At 42.1% G+C, this 13,371-nt stretch overlaps 1 protein-coding gene across 1 annotated transcript in view; it reads right to left on the minus strand.

Moving 5' to 3' along the window:
• Nucleotides 1-13,371, minus strand: part of LOC137274707 (neurochondrin-like) — a 91,248-nt gene that overhangs the window by 56,015 nt on the left and 21,862 nt on the right. Inside the window, exon 3 of the mRNA XM_067808057.1 lies at nt 13,183-13,268. Within this exon, the coding sequence (XP_067664158.1) occupies nt 13,183-13,268 (86 nt within the window). The remainder of the gene's footprint in view (nt 1-13,182; nt 13,269-13,371) is intronic.

Consider the following 13,371-nt stretch of genomic DNA (forward strand, 5'->3'; position numbering starts at 1 on the left):
ATGACTGCCACTCAATTGAGAAAACAAATTTGTGATCATTTAGAAGAAAGGATGAATGAATACATTGACTTTTTTCCTATCAGGGAGGACAGAAATCTAGAAAAGTGGCAGGATTATTTGCTGGAAGTAGAAAAGCTACATAAGGCTGGCTACTTCTCAAGCAGAGTTGCAGATTTCCTCCCTCTGTCACAAGCAAACTGGTCAGGGCAGTGTGTTCTAATATTTGACAGCAAAGCGTCTATCCCTCTCATAGACATTAAGCCAACAGAGTTTTGTTAGTGACAACCAAGAGTTAGTTGCTTCCATGGGATGTTTAATGAGTATCCATGAGATCACAAGTTACATGCTGACATATGGCGGGTACACAACACCCCGTGACGTCATTCACATTCGCCTACATCAGGGGAGGTTACTCCTGAGATGAGTCGTCTGGAACCCTGATGAGCTTAACATTACATCCCCCTTTCCTTAGATAACTTTGACGAAGGGAAAAGTTATTTGCCATATTTAAAAGTCTCTTTGGCACACAAGTCTTGAAACTAACCTTTGATGCAATACAAATTCTAACTTGAAAGTCACAACTTTAATATGCACTCCTACTGAGGTGCGTAAAATTTAAATGTCATTGTTAAGCTCAACATGAAAGAACATGCAAATTTAAAAGTCACAAGTTGAGCTTTTTGGGTGGCACTACACATCTGCCGGATCTGGTCTTCAGTGGTGAAGAGGGTGATGTTGAAAGCTGCTGTGCTTTCACTGAAGCATTGGCACTCTTGAAGCATTGTTGTGATGCAGGCGGCTCTGGATCAGCAAGTGCTGGCATGGGTGCCAGCTGCTGTCGATTTCTTCTATAGTGACTTGCTGGGGTGTCGATGACATACGACCTAGGGTAGTGTGACTGATGAGCAATCATGCCATGACCACGAGTCCTCGAATAGACGGTCTGTCCTGGGTCAAGCTGACCTTGGTCTCTTGCTTGGTGTCACCTATCAAAGTTCCGCTTCTGGTCTGCTTTCATAAGCTGGTCTTTTAACCTCAACTTGCTGACATCTGGTAGTTGCGGGTTGAGTAGCTCCGGAAGTACAGGAACTGTTGTACGTAGACGCCATCCCATAAGAAGTTCTGCCGGACTGTAACTGTTCTGTTGGGGCGTTGTCCAGTAGGATAACAGGGCTAGATAGGGATCCTTTTCCTTCTTCAGCAGAAGTCTGACAGTCTTCACCGCTCTTTCTACTTCTCCATTGCTTTGAGCAAAGGTAGGACTGCTTGTTACATGAGTGAATCTGTACCCCCTTGAGAATTCGTCAAAGTAATTGCTGGAGAACTGTGGTCCATTGTCGGACATGACTATTTCTGGAATACCATGTCTGGAGAAAGATAGACTTCTGGTGCTTCACTACATCCAAGCTTGTAGTTTGAGGTAGTTTGGCTATCTCAATGTATCTTGAGTAGTAGTCAATAACTAATAGGTAGTCTGTTTTCTGCAGATGGAAAAGGTCCCTTGCACTCTTCTGCGAAGGACGATCTGGTAGACATGATGGCAAGAGAGGTTCAGCACGATTTACCCTTTCTTTGATGCAGCCCGTGCAATTTTCTCATCAGTTCTTTACAAACTTCGTCCTGTTGGAGTTCACTGTGCAGTTCATCTAGACGCTTTTCTGATGCTGGAATCGTCTGAGGGACTTGTTTCACATATGCATCAACTTCCTGACTGAGCTCCTGCTCTGACTTCAAGGCTGTTGACTTTAAAGGTGCATGAGAGAGTGTATCCGCGACAACAAGGGTTTTTCCGGGTACATAGTTGACAGAGTAGCGATATCTCATCAACCTCATTCGGAACCGCTGTACTCGTTGGTGGCAACAATGTCAAGATCCTTGGATCCCTGCAATGCTTCTAATGGTTTATGGTCTGTTTCGAAGATAAAGTCCAGTCCGATCAGTTAGGTGGAGAACTTTTCACATGCCCAGGTCGTAGCTAAAGCTTCCTTTTCCACTTGGGCATACCTCCGTTCCGTCACTATCAGTGATCTTGATGCGTAAGCAAATGGTCTCCAATCTTTGTCATGTAGCTGAAGAAGTACTGCTCCCAGACCATATGATGAAGCATCAGCTGATACCTTGGTGGCTTTTGATGCATCATAGTGAGCCAGGACTTTTGTAGAACTTATCTCTTCCTTGATCTGTCGGAATGCTTCCTGTTGTGGTTTATCCCAGCACCATGCAGAGTTGGCCCTGAGTAGATCTCTTATTGGCTTGGACTTCTCTGCTATTTTTGGTGAGAATTTTCCAAGGAAGATCGCCATTCCTAAGAAAAGACGAACCTCTACAATGGAAGATGGCTCTGGCATGTCGCTAATAGCTTTGACTTTATCAAGGTCAGCTCTGATACCTGATTCATTAATGATGAAATCCAGGAACTTAATCTGAGTTTGAGCAAATTCACATTTGTCAAAGTTTAAAGTCACTCCTGCAGCCTGCACTTTCTCCAATACTGCTTTCAGTTGAGTGTTATGCTCCTCTATGGTTTGGCCTGCAATTAGGATGTCATCCATCTGACATGTCACTCCTGGGATTCCATCTAGGATTTGGGTCATCTGTCTTTGAAATACTTCAGGGGCTGACAAGATACCAAACGGCAATCTGTTAAAGCAGTACCGCCCAAGCGGTGTGATGAAAGTGGTGAGATGGGATGATTCTTTGGCTAGAGGGACTTGGTAAGGTCCCAAGGTCCTATCTATTGATGGTAGAGGATGATTTTCACAGAGTACATTCTCATTTAATTTTGTCAGGTCCACGCAAATTCACACTTTGTTACCTGGCTTGGGTATGACCACCATGCCTGCACACCACTTTGTTGGCTTTGATATTGGAGAGATGACCCCTAAATCCTCCATTCTTGTCAATTCTTCCTTGACTTGTTGCATCAGGAGAAGCGCTTTTCGTCTTGGAGTGGACAGCACAAAAGGTTTCGCATCAGACTTCAGTTCAATGTTGTATTCCTGATTAGTATTGCCAAAGCCTGTGAATAGTTTAGGATAGGAGAGTTTGAATTCCTCTTTCTCTTCCACACGTACAGCGTCTAACCTGGCATCCTTCGTGATCAGACCCAGTGCCTCGATCACTGGTCGTCCTAACAAATGGACATGCACTTCCGAGTTTTTGACTACGTAGACCCTCTGTCGAGTCTGTCTGTCCTCCCACCGAAGATCTGCATCAAATTGCCCACAGACTTTCATTCTGTATTCACCAACTCCTGTTAGTTTTCTGTCTGAGTCTTGGAGAAGAACTTGAGTTGCCAATTTTCTGATGTCAGACAACGGCAGAAGTGTAACATCTGCTCCACAGTCAATCTTGAACTGTACCGGACATCCAGATACTTGTATATTTACAAGCCATGGTTTACCTGAATCTTCCCTGAAACACAAATTGTCTTGGCATATACATCAATCTGAAGAACGAATTGTCTTGGCATATACATCAATCACAGGACTTCCCGACCATCATGATGCCTGTATGACTCCAGCAACGCCACCTACGTCATCAACACACATTTGTCATGACAGCGGTGCATTGACGTCTGCTTCAGCAACATCCTAGGTCATTTCATTCACCAATTCCAACAACTCCAATACAATTCAAGGTACATTATGTTCTGAAAGCAATGGTTTTGCTACATCACAATGCACTTCCACAAACAATACTGATATTCCAACACCAAATCACCAAGACCAAGAAAGTCAGCAGTTTTCAACACTCCTCCAAAAAAGAAATTATTCAGGAAGCGTTGATCAACTCCTGAAACCTGGATTAAAAATAAAAGGAAGCACTTAAGACTCTCTGGACAAGAATATGTGAATCAGGAAGGGAAGACCATGAGGGCTAGATCTGTACAAACAGTTGACTGTTCTAAATGTAGGTACAGATGTTCTGCAAACATCTCTGAAGAAACCCACCAAAATATTTTTAAAGACTGTTGGAACTTATCCTCATACACAAAGCAGAAAGACTTCTACTTCATGCTCTTCTAAATAAGAACCAGGGGACATTCGCTGGAACTGAAAATAGAGGACACCACAAACCACATAACAAGACTCTCATCGGTACACTAAAATTGGTTCGAGAGCACAGAGAGTCATTCCCAACAGTTGATGCTCACTACACCCTCCGAGATACAAACAGAAAGTTTTTGGGATCAACACTAAATATAAAAATATGTACAAAGACAAGTGCACCAGTGATGCTACCAAAGCAGTGTCTTCGTCGCTGCACAGGAAAATGTTGACCGGGCAGTTTAACTATTCTTTTCACGATTACACGATGCCAATATAGAGAGTTGTCAAATGCACCATATGTCATATAAGGGATTTCACTTTCTCAGTAAAGTACAAATTCTAGTACTATTTTTGGCTGAGTGGGCTAGGCTGCTGACTTTGTGTGCTGGCGATTAGCTGCCTGACTCTGAGGGTGCGGTTCAAATCCCGGATGGGATTCAACCAGAAAAAGTACTGGAATTTGTACTTTACTGTGAAACTGAAATCCTAAATATGACATATGTTGCATTCTTTTCACGTGCCGAAGAAGGATCTGTGCCAGAGGTACTACAGAGAAAAGGAGAACAGGTCAGTTCAGCAACAACTTGAACAGGAGTACACCCAACACCAAGAGAGAAAAATGAGAGCCTGTGAAGAGAAGGACAAAGCTCTTGTTCTGAAGAACAAATCCAATTTTGTGGCAACATTTGATCTGGAGGCTGTATTGTATACACCATGTTCTCTTGTCAGTGAACTTTTCTATATGAGGAAATTGAACTGTTACAATTGTACAGTGTATGACCGTGCCACAAATGGAGGCACATGTTTTGTATGGTCGGAACTTGATGCCCAGAGAGGATCATGTGAGGTTGCATCATGTCTGCAAATTCAGCTGAAGGCTTGACCAACAACTGTCAAGCATGTGGTTCTGTATTCAGATACCTGTTCAGGACAGAACAGAAACCAATAGGTCACACAATACAAAGATTATTATTTGCTGACTGATACAAAGATGGGTGTAACCTACAATAGCCAATGAAGTACAGAATAAACAAAATGGGATGTGTCCTACCAGAACAACTTTCATGACCAGACAGGGGGAGTGCTTTATGTTTTAATTCTATTCTAAGTGGCATTAATCTTGTCGGCACATTTACTGGATGCTCGATTGCTTACTCTGGGCTGGATCTTTAACGCCCCTTAACTGGTGTTTGCACAATGCTATTTTAATGTAGGTGATGGCATGTTTACCTCATCCAATTTACTAACCTGTCTAGACATAACCCTTGTCTTAGTGAATGGTTGGTCTTACAGTGGTGTTCTGATTACTTCAGGCTAGGATGTTAACTCTGTGAAATTGTGTGGTCATTTCTTATACCTTTTTCAATAGAATGTCTGGGAGGTAAGTTTTACTACATTCGACAGGAGTCTTTGTCTAAGCTATTACTGATGCATGATGAAACTAATATTCTATATTTATATTTTCCTAATATTTGAATACTAATGTATTGCTTGTACTGGTTACAATTAAAAATGAATTTTGGTATGAATTATCATTTCATGATACTAGCATCTATATACCAAGCCAGTGGGACACTGTTATAAGGATGGCCCAACAAAAGGACCTATGTATTGTTATCCCAATACAGTTTACTGATGTCATAGACTTTCAGACATATGCCAATGGCAAACTGAGAAACACCAAAATTGATACTAATGGTGGTCGTGTGAACTGGTTGTCAATGTGCTGGATGCGCTACATTAAAGATAACCCAGAAAGCATCTTCTTCACGACTGAGCACAGCAATGAGCCATTCAGAGAACTGAAAGTGTCTACAGGCAGTCACCGAGAAACATCTCCGAGTATTTGTGAAACTCTGACCCAGAGGTACTCGGGAAAACAAGCCAAGAGAAAAGACCTTGAGTCATTCTGTCGATCAGGTTATATAGCATGACAGTATCATAACTATTAAGTCCCGACAGATGCTGACGAAGTAGAATGCCTCCCCTTTCCTGACACCCTGGAGCAGGATACAGACCCTGATACTTACTGAAACAACAATCGTTGCTTTGTGCTATTACATGGCATAAATTATCATTTGGACTGTGAACATGGATGAGTGTAGTGTAATTATCATAGTGTCATAGTTTGAATTTATATATTTCTTAGTTACTCTCATTCAGACAATATGCCATGTTTCCAAGAACAGGTCATGTTGTACTGTCTCTAGAGTCATCATTTATCACAAGCATCACTCCTTTCCAGAGGACATAGTTATGCAAACTTTTTCCTATATGATACTTTACAAGTTTAAAGAGAATGAATAAGAGTTAAGAGGTGGACATCAATATCAAAGATAACATTTAAATTTTAAAAGTTATCAAATCATTAACGGAACTAAATGCTAGTCATCATCTAACATTTTTATATATAAATACCGCTTTCATCCATATTGACCTGTTCAGATTCAACAAACATTTATTTTAACATCACTGTAAGAGCATTGTATAAAATGGCATCTGCCCAGCAGCCCGCTGCTTTGTTAGTTACATGGCGGGCTTACAACTTCATTTTATAGCCAGCCCTACGGAACTATACAAGGTATACATATGGCCATGTCATTGACTACAGGAAATATTTCGAAAATAATTTATAAATGTGGACGATGTCTGTACAGTTTATGGTCAATCAAACCATAACCTCCACAGATCAGCCTGCCAATTTATCTAACACTAAATGTGATTGGTCTAGGAAATGCTTTCTGCCAATGAACAATGCTGTTCTTAACTGATAGTGTGCAACAATTACACATCAATTCATTAATTACATTATTTTAAACCTTATCTCAATTTCCTGTTTTAATACAGGGCTGGATACAATGAGTTGTTCTCACTTACCCACCACCCTGAAGTTTATACAAGGGATCAAGGGGGATTAGTGCGGACGGGTTGGTGATTACACTGCTCACCATGAAATATGGTACTGGTGGATAACACTAATCAGTGTCACCTAAATGAACTGTGTTCACCAGCTCATCAACTTAGATTGTGATTTGGGTTTTTATAAATGTCAAGTTACTAAATTAGTGAACACTCTTCATAAACCTTAACAGTATATAAAGACACATCATCAGCTGACCAGTCAGTCACGATAGCTAACCAACAATTGAATGTCAAGTTCATTCCAAATGGTAGAGGAGGTCAATATTTGATATTTTAAAACTATAAGTTTCCAGTTAAGCGAAGAAGACGCACATCCATACATTGGAACTGCGCCCAAAAAAACCTGCCATGCCACGGTCAACACCAAGGATAACTTTGTAACATCTTTCAGAGACATACATAACCACCAGTGTATGGAGAATCAGATACCAATAGACACCTTCCTAGTCAACCTCAAAGATCTTGTCAGACAAGACTGCAAACCAATCATCTCTAATTTAATCTAATTTAATTTAATTTAATTTAATTATTATTAACATACTTCTTCTTTTCTAGATTTCAGAGTGTTGAATCCTGACCTTCTCTCCAAAGTACCTTTGTTGAATTGAAATGTGTTGAAAATTGTTATCCTTAATTGAAAAATAAAGACTGGTGTAGTTGTCATTTTCAATATCATTTGTCATTATCATGAAGGGGGGACTTTATTTCACAGGGATCAAAATATAAAAAGTCATCTATTGTCTAGAGGATTATTCCACTTCAGTGATTTGCATATCTAGAACAGAAGGTGGTGGGTAAACGAGAAGACCCTGTTACAACAGGGCGAGCGATTCTTTTCAGTTACTATCACTGTGGGCTTGCTTATTTTTTAGGGGTTTCATACACTGCACTTGGCATCAAGAACACTTGTTAACATTATTGGGATAGAAGAATTATTTATATCATCAAATACTTAATGTGTTTATACAGTGTCCTACTGGAATGACATCTGTGTGATGTAATCTTGATTCACTTATAACAGATGCAATTTTTAGCATCAACAGTTTGTAGTCTTCATCTATGTCATAGTCTAGTGCCATAATTCAATTAGGTTACACCAAGCGACCTTAGTTATGAATCAAACTGTTACATATATCCCTAATTTTACTTAATATCTAACGGTCGTGTCTGTGGCTGTGTATTTGTGTATGTATGTGTCTGTGTTTGATATTTTTTTCTATTCAGTTCCTTGAAGCTGTACTTTCAACTGAATTTTACTGAATTTCTACTTACAAGTAATATGATATTGAAATTGTTAGAAATACTGAAAATTTTATATTAATTGGTTATATTCTTCAAAATAACAGTACACAGCAATGTTGCATTGTGGAACTATGTTAAAAGTACTGTGACTCTGTTGTTCATGAATAACAGTAAGAAAGGCTTGACAGTGGTTTAAGCAATTACTCATGTCTTCAGTGATAACTACATGTGAAGATAAAATCTTATGATATGGGTGATCTTGAGATCAGGTGTCACTGCTTTCAATAGGCTTCCTCATTGATACAATTCTTGGAGCAAAGAGAATGCTCCCCAAGTTATTGGAAACAGTGACACAGGGAAATTGTATTCACAAACTATGCCACAATCTCCTGTTTAAAGATAACCGGATTCTTGACTCTGAGAGAAACATATTTTCAACATATTCTTAACTGCCATAAACAGTGTTTCTAATTTAACTGGTTTGCACTCTCATACATACTGAGACCAAAGAGTTTTACATTTATGTCAGAACAAGCAAAGGTTTATCATATCTTTCATCAAATCTTTTCAATTAGAAAGATTATATGTATGGTGTTAAGGCAACATGGATGCACTATCATACTCTGTCACCTAGACAGGAAACAGTGAAAAACAATTGGTTATTACTTTTTCCATAACTGTCCAAACATTTGAATGCTGTTTCCCGACATGTGCCTCTGTGCTTATAAGTGGTTCTGGCTCTAACCCCTCAATATACATTGCCGCTAGTGAAAAAAACACATAAACAAAATTATAAGCGTACAATCAAGACTCAAAAGTGCAATATTTTGTACTTGGGCTTACTTCCCTCACAACGAAAGCTCTCGGGAGACCAAACCCAGTCATAGCGAGTGGGGGATGCACTCAAGTGTAACGACAACTTCCGATTAGCTGGTTCATTTGCTGATACGCTGAGGGCTCATTGTGTGTACAGAAAGATGATCTGATTGATGAGCATTACAGAAGTATAGCGAGTCACAAGAAAGTAAGATTCTTTATGGATAATAACCTATGTGTCGTTTCAGTATGGATTCATATACCGTTGTCAAACAAAATCATTTACACTAGAAGAAGTTGTTATCCATAAAGACTGTATATAGAGATGTTGGGTTTTGCAAATACATGTTCTCTGAATCTGCGCTCGATCCAGTCAAAAATCATTTCAGTAGAGGTGATGAACTACTGCGTGGATCGAAACTGTCATTCGTCCAAGTACAAACCAAAACTTGAAACTGACTACAGTTTGCACCAGTTTCCGTCAGATCCAGTTATCCGAGAAAAATGGATGTAGTTTGCTTGCAACCCACAGACATAAAAACATGTCATGTGTACATGTGTATGTATGTTTGAATAATTACATATTGTGGCAGAGACAGGACTCAGGTGCATGAGTCATAAATCAATATATTTTGTTTATGGCGTGTAGCCTGATAGGTGTTCAGTTCAAATGCATGTGGTCGATGACTGAAGCTGTCATGTCACTGAATACATGTCAATAAACCAGACATTGAGCTTTCTCTGTGACAGAGGCTGCTTTCCACAATCAACAAGTTTTTTTATGTAACAAATAGATTATAGACTTGTTTGTGTACACAACTAAGATTAGATTACTGCTCACAACCTCATACTCCAGGCATGCATACTGTTCAAACTTCACAAAACTATTCACTGTGCATGTGTTATGCACAGGCTTTTTTTTCATCGCATTTTGTTTTAAACTTCGTAGGTTGAATTGGCATTTTTGATGATTTGTTTCAGTAAGTGCATACCGAAAGGTATCAGAATCTGCTGTGTTTTACATTGCATGTGACCTTTAAGGAATTTAGAACGCGGTCTGCAAATATGTTTTACCAGGAATGGCACTGAACTTTACCAGCAGCCAGCCAGACACAACATCTCCACATACTGACAACACCATCAACATTTTTCTGACCACACCCTCAACTTTCTGCTGACCAAATCACCCTAATCAATCCCTCAACCTTTCCATGACCACACCCTCAACCTTTCCATGACAACACCCTCAAACTTTCCCTGACCACACCCTCAACCTCAACCTGTCACTGATCACAAACTCAACCTTTCCATGACCACACCCTCAAACTTTCCATGACCACACCCTCAACTTCATCCTTTCCATGACCACAAAGTCAACCTTTCAATGACCACAACCTCAACCTTTCCATGACCACACCCTCAACTTCATCCTTTCCCTGACCACAAAGTCAACCTTTCCCTGACCACAACAGTCAACCTTTCCATGACCACACCCTCAACCTTTCCATGACCACACCCTCAACCTTTTCCTGACCACACAGTCAACCTTTCCATGACCACACCCTCAACCTTTCCATGACCACACCCTCAACCTTTCCATGACCACAACCTCAACCTTTTCATGACCACACAGTCAACCTTTCCCTGACCACACCCTCAACCTTTCCATGACCACACCCTCAACCTTTTCCTGACCACACCCTCAACCTTTTCCTGACCGCACCCTCAACCTTTCCATGACCACACCCTCAACCTTTTCCTGACCACACCCTCATCCTCTCCATGACCACACCCTCAACCTTTCCATGACCACACCCTCAACCTTTTCATGACCACACCCTCAACCTTTCTATGACCACACAACCTTTTCCTGACCACACAGTCAGCCTTTCCATGACCACACCCTCAACCTTTCCATGACCACACAGTCAACCTTTTCATGACCACACCCTCAACCTTTCCATGACCACACCCTCAACCTTTTCCTGACCACACCCTCAACCTTTCCATGACCACACCCTCAACCTTTTCCTGACCACACAGTCAACCTTTCCCTGACCACAACCTCAACCTTTCCATGACCACACCCTCAACCTTTCCATGACCACACCCTCAACTTCATCCTTTCCATGACCACAAAGTCAACCTTTCAATGACCACAACCTCAACCTTTCCCTGACCACACCCTCAACCACACCCTCAACCTTTCCATGACCACATCCTCAACCTTTTCCTGACCACACAGTCAACCTCTCCATGACCACACCCTCAACCTTTCCATGACCACACCCTCAACTTCATCCTTTCCCTGACCACAAAGTCAACCTTTCAATGACCACACCCTCAACCTTTCCATGACCACACCCTCAACCTTTCCATGAACACACCCTCAATCTTTCCATGACCACACCCTCAACCTTTCCATGACCACACCCTCAACCTTTTCATGACCACACAGTCAACCTTTCAATGACCACACCCTCAACCTTTCCACGACCACACCCTCAACCTTTCCACGACCACACCCTCAACCTTTCCATGACCACACCCTCATCCTTTCCATGACCACACCCTCAACCTTTCCCTGACCACACCCTCAACCTTATCCTGACCACACCCTCATCCTTTCCATGACAACACCCTCAACCTTTCCCTGACCACACCCTCAACCTTTCCATGACCACACAGTCAGTCTTTCCATGACCACACCCTCAACCTTTCCATGACCACACAGTCAACCTTTTCATGACCACACTCTCAACCTTTCCATGACCACACCCTCAACCTTTTCCTGACCACAAAGTCCACCTTTACCTGACCACAACTTCATCCTTTCCATGACCACAAAGTCAACCTTTCAATGACCACACCCTCAACCTTTCCATGACCACACCCTCAACCTTTCCATGACCACACCCTCAACCTTTCCATGACCACACCCTCAACCTTTTCCTGACCACACAGTCAACCTTTCAATGACCACACCCTCAACCTTTCCATGACCACTCCCTCAACCTTTTCCTGACCACACTCTCATCCTCTCCATGACCACAACCTCAACCTTTCCATGACCACACCCTCAACTTCATCCTTTCCATGACCACAAAGTCAACCTTTCCCTGAACACAACCTCAACCTTTCCATGACCACACCCTCAACCTTTCCATGACCACACCCTCAACCTTTTCCTGACCACACAGTCAACCTTTCAATGACCACACACTCAACCTTTCCATGACCACTCCCTCAACCTTTCCATGACCACACCCTCAACCTTTTCATGACCACACAGTCAACCTTTCAATGACCACACCCTCAACCTTTCCATGACCACACCTTCAACCTTTTCCTGACCACACCCTCAACCTTTTCCTGACCACACCCTCAACCTTTCCATCACCACACCCTCAACCTTTTCCTGACCACACCCTCATCCTCTCCATGACCACACCCTCAACCTTTTCCTGACCACACCCTCAACCTTTCTATGACAACACAACCTTTTCCTGACCACACAGTCAGTCTTTCCATGACCACACCCTCAACCTTTCCATGACCACACAGTCAACCTTTTCATGACCACACCCTCAACCTTTCCATGACCACACCCTCAACCTTTTCCTGACCACACCCTCAACCTTTCCATGACCACACCCTCAACCTTTTCCTGACCACACAGTCAACCTTTCCCTGACCACAACCTCAACCTTTCCATGACCACACCCTCAACCTTTCCATGACCACACCCTCAACTTCATACTTTCCATGACCACAAAGTCAACCTTTCAATGACCACAACCTCAACCTTTCCCTGACCACACCCTCAACCGTTCCCTGACCACACCCTCAACCTTTCCCTGACCACACCCTCAACCACACCCTCAACCTTTCCATGACCACATCCTCAACCTTTTCCTGACCACACAGTCAACCTTTCCCTGACCACACCCTCAACCTTTCCATGACCACACCCTCAACCTTTCCATGACCACACCCTCAACCTTTTCCTGACCACACAGTCAACCTTTCCATGACCACACCCTCAACTTTTTCCTGACCACACAGTCAACCTTTCCATGACCACACCCTCAACCTTTTCTTGACCACACAGTCTTGACCACACCCTCAACCATCTTGTGAACCTACTGACCACTTGAGTGTCCTGAGCAAAGCTGGCCAGGATGCTGAGAGCAATGGACTTGTAGATGGTTGGAGGGCATCCTTCAGGAACACTGGCTGAAACACAAAACCTTGTCTGTATTGTATGAGAATTGTTTGACATACCCTGTGACAACAGGACAATACAGACTTTCAGCTGTATACTTGGCTGTATTGTATG

This window comes from Haliotis asinina, chromosome 2 (genome assembly GCF_037392515.1).
Source record: "Haliotis asinina isolate JCU_RB_2024 chromosome 2, JCU_Hal_asi_v2, whole genome shotgun sequence".
Taxonomy (NCBI): domain Eukaryota; kingdom Metazoa; phylum Mollusca; class Gastropoda; order Lepetellida; family Haliotidae; genus Haliotis; species Haliotis asinina.